The 4,257-nt window shown below is 49.5% G+C and overlaps 1 protein-coding gene across 1 annotated transcript in view; it reads right to left on the bottom strand.

Moving 5' to 3' along the window:
- UBL3 (ubiquitin-like 3) overlaps positions 1–1,562 on the bottom strand; it is a 93,716-nt gene extending 92,154 nt beyond the window's left edge. The window contains exon 1 of the mRNA XM_006894084.1: positions 1,533–1,562. Coding sequence (XP_006894146.1) covers positions 1,533–1,562 — 30 coding nt within the window. The remainder of the gene's footprint in view (positions 1–1,532) is intronic.
- Between the last annotated feature and the right edge of the window lie 2,695 nt (positions 1,563–4,257).

The raw sequence follows: 4,257 nt of genomic DNA, 5'->3' as shown, positions 1-4,257 counted from the left end.
CCGCCCCGATTTCTCCACCAGGGACTCCAGTAAGCAGAGGCACTCTCTGAAAGGCAGAAATAAATTTCATGACAACTTCTAGGGCTGAATACACTGTACTTGGTTGCACACACTGGGGAAGGATATAAAATGGGGGCTGTATTAAAGGCAAATCTTTCCTGGAGGGGATTAATTCAAGAAATCTCCAATAAAAGGGAGAACCAGCATTTCACAGTCTAAAGACAGCTCCAGGCAACTTCCAGGGAGGTCGGGAAGCACCCATATCCAGCAACTCCAGACAGGCATGACTGTTGCTCTGCGAGCACGGCATTGGGAAAAGAAATCCACCAAGTACAGCACACCGGTTTTTAAGACTCAGGAAAGAGCATGTAAGGGGTGGTCATCCCTAGAGACAGAATGCTGCGGTTCCTTTACATTGAAATCACCCAGGAAATGAAAAAGCGGCCAGAAGCAAAATGCCTTTTTTAACCAAGGTCAAAAATCTGTGTCTTTGGGGTAATTTATTTTTAATATCTTGTAAATAAGGTTTGCTGCTATGGAAACATCTGACATGTTTGAAATTGAATCACTGGCCAAGTTCGATTTCTTTCTTTTTTGCAGGAATACACCACTACTCAAATGTTAACTTGACAGAAGTGGGCATAATCATGTTAACTTCCATCCTGTCATCAACAGGATTATTCCTCTTCCGCCTAATTGCATTTTGCTTGTCCTCAAGGCTACAAAGCGTCTTTATGCACTCCAGGTCGGCCTCCACCTCCCCCGAAACCCACCTAGTTGCTAACCCACAGCCAAACCTGAACCTTCATGGACACCAAGCAAAACCACCGTAAACAAGGCGTTGGTTCAAGTTCTAAGCAGACACTCTTAAAGACTTGGTAACATGTTTCATCAGCTTTCAAAAGTGCATTCTTAAGGGTAGGAAAGGTCCTAGAATATTCATTCAAAGATCAAACAGGCAAGTATGTCTAGCTTTAGGAAAACTCCAAAACACTTAACACTCTCCTTCATCCAGAAATTTCCAAAAGCGCGTGAGAGAAATTCGAGTAGACTGTTTTCTAAAAGGGCATTCATGAGTCTGAAGGAAAAAAAAAAAAAATCCAGTGTGTGCTGACTGCATGAACGCTCGGTTCCCCCTCGGCGGCTCCAAAGCGCACCTCGCTGTCAGTAAGGTTTTCCAGGCTCGGGATATACAAGTGCTTCCCGAGGCTTCTCGCAAAGAGGTATTTTCTCCACTTTAAGCTACCTAGTTCCATTTTCCCGACCCCCTCCCCCCCCCCACTGGCTAGGATAGTGTAAAAAAATAACTAAAGACTAAAATAAAAACAGCAAGTCCGGTAAGAGCACGCAAACTTGAAAAGCTGTACTTTAAAGAAGAAAGAAAACAAATATTGACATCAATTTATCCAAATCCCCCAGCTCGGTGGCTCTCCGGCAAACCCTCAACCCCGAGCTTGCGTCCCTCCTGATAAGACAGGATTGACTGGAAACCACAATTCAATCAAATCGGCCGGTCCTTCTCCTCCACTTACCATGTCCGCCGGGACACCACTACTGGACATCTTGCCGATTGAGAAGAGACCCAAATGATCACGCCAAAAACAGGGGGGAGAAAACCCAACAAACTAAAAAGGGAAGAAATCTTCACGCTCCAGAAAGGGAAGCCTTCGCGATTTCCCGGGGGTTCGAGATGTGCTTTTCCAAAGCCAAGTTATTCTGGAAGACAAGTGCCGCCCGGCCGAGGTGCGGGCGACAGCAGGGAGCCCGGAGTGACCAGAGCAGAGGACGCGCCGGGATGGTGCAGCAGCCCCGTCGTCGTCGTCAGCAGCAGCAGCAGCAGCAGCTCCAGGACCGGCCCCGCCAGGTGGACCCCGCCGAGTGACACAGGGACATGGAGCGGTGGGAGGGGGTTACATCCGCCTTCCTCCTCCCCGGGCCCGGCCGATGATTCACGGGCGCTCCCGAGTCAAGTCCTCATTAAGCAGGAGGAAAATGCCCGGCGTGTAAGTACACAGATAACTATGTCGCTACACATCGACGCGGGCGGCGGAGGGCGCCCGGAAACGGCTCAGCGCGTGCCCTGGCCGGAGAGCCGAGCCGCGGCGCCGCGCTCAAGGGCATGGAACCGCGCTGCAGCCCAAGCGGAGCCCCGGACGACAACGAGGCGAGCGCGGCCCGCGGGAGCCCCCGGCCTCGGTCAGGGTGCAGGCGCCTCCAGGCAGCAGCAGCGGCGGCGCCGGCTCTCGGGGCGCATCGTCTTCCCCCGCCTTCCCCTCCGCCGCCGCCTCCTCGTCTCCGCCTTCCCCTCCCCGCCGAGCTCCCCGGAAGAGCTCGCTTTCTCCTCCTCCACCTCCACTACTCAGGCCTAGACGCCGCAACCGCCTCCTGTCATCGCCTCTCAAGCCAACATGGCGGCGGCGCTGGCGGCGGCGGCTGAGCTGAAATCGGGGACACGCAGAGAGCACGGCCCCCCCCCCGCCCCGCAGCCACCGCCTCCGGCCCCCACCAAGTGCGTCACCGCGGAGACCGCTCCGAGCATCATGGGAGTTGTAGTCTGTGCTGGAGGGGGCGCATTAGGGGGGCACTTATGACGTCCTCGCCCGAGGCCACGTCCTTCCTAGCAACAGTTGCTAGGAAAGGAAAGCTCCCGTCCTGGCTACCCCCTGAGCTGCTTGCCCAGGAGTTAGCTGATTGAGACCTTGTATGTAGACTGCTGTGATAATGCGGATTATTCGAGGTAAATGGTTCAGCAGAGAGAGATGCCCTCGTGCACTATCTGCACACAGACTTTCAAAAACTATCCCTTTAAGTAGAAGGATTTAATTACAGCTCTCCAGACGTTCTACAATCTCAAAAGTGTTCTGCACAGTGCTTTCATTTAGGGCGCCTCTTCATTGCATTTGGAAGATCAGAAGCAATCATTGATTTCCAATAAGGTCAGAGAGGTTCGACAGGAAAAAGGATCTCATTAAGCAGTGAGAATGTTTGAACACATGTTTCTTCAAGACCCAAGCCATAAAGTCTAGTTAATTGAAATTAATGAAAAATGAACTAGATGCAATAGTGTACTGTGCCAAATCTATATGAGGAAGAAGCTATTACAAATTACACGGTTATTCAACATCTACCATGCTAGTCCCTAAAGTCTATTTCATTCATAATGTAATTGAAAACCTACACACCAACTGCACTGCAATCCCAGAGGTGCACGGTTCAAATCCACCAGATGCTCTGCCGGGAAAAGGAGGGACAATCTCCTCCTGTACCAGTCAGATCCGATTTGACGGTATACACACACACAAAATAATAAAATAATAATTAAAAAAATTAAAAAAAAGAAAAGAAAACCTACACACCTGCAAAGTCCCTAGACAGTAACAGGAGTCAAGGTGCTCTGCTGCTAATAGAAATGTTGGAGGTACCAGTCTACCCATAGGTGCTTCAGAAGAAAAGACTGGAGATCTGCTTCTGTAAAATCAGCTACTTGAAATCCCTGTGGAGCACAGTTCCATTTTGACACACTTGGGTTACCATGAGGCAGAATCAACTGAAAAGACCTGCGGTGAGAGAGAGAGAGAGAAAGAAGAAGAAGAAGAAGGAGGAGGAGGAGGAGGAGGAGGGGGAGGAGGAGGAGAAGAAAAATAGGTTCATCCCAGGCTTAGGACCAATAACCTGCATTATACAGATGAAACCACCTTACTTGCTGAAAGTGAGGAGGACTTAAAGCTCTTGTTGTAGAACATCAAAGAATGCAGTCTTCAGTATGGATCACATCTCAATGTCAGGAAAACAAAGATTCTTTCCACTGGACTGATAGACAGCATTATGATGGATAAAGAGGAGAGTGAAACTGTCCATCTTGCTTGGATCCACAATTAACACCCTTGTTACCAGCAGTCAGAAAATAAGGAGATGAAGTGCACTGGGAAAATCTGCAGTTAGAGAGCTCTCCAAATTATTGGGGAGCAAAGATGTCAGTTTGAGGACTAAGGTACATTTGATTCAGGTTATAGTCTTTACAGTTATTTGGTATGCACCTGAGAGCTGGACAATGAATAAGGATGACAGGAAACGTGTTAACGCCTTTAAGCTGGTGTTGGAGAAGAGCACTGAACATCCCATGGGTGGCCAAAAGAACAAATAGATATGTCTTGGAGAGGGTGCAGCCAGAGTGCTCTTTGGAGGTAAGAATGATGAGGCTTTGCCTCACATACTTTGGGCATGTTGCTAGGAGGGGCTATTCCTTGGAGAGGGACA

Source organism: Elephantulus edwardii, unplaced genomic scaffold (assembly GCF_000299155.1).
Source record: "Elephantulus edwardii isolate Elephantulus edwardi_28Jun2011 unplaced genomic scaffold, EleEdw1.0 scaffold00134, whole genome shotgun sequence".
Classification (NCBI taxonomy): domain Eukaryota; kingdom Metazoa; phylum Chordata; class Mammalia; order Macroscelidea; family Macroscelididae; genus Elephantulus; species Elephantulus edwardii.
The sequence above is the reverse complement of the archived record's forward strand: the minus strand, read 5'-3'. Positions and strand labels throughout refer to the sequence as shown.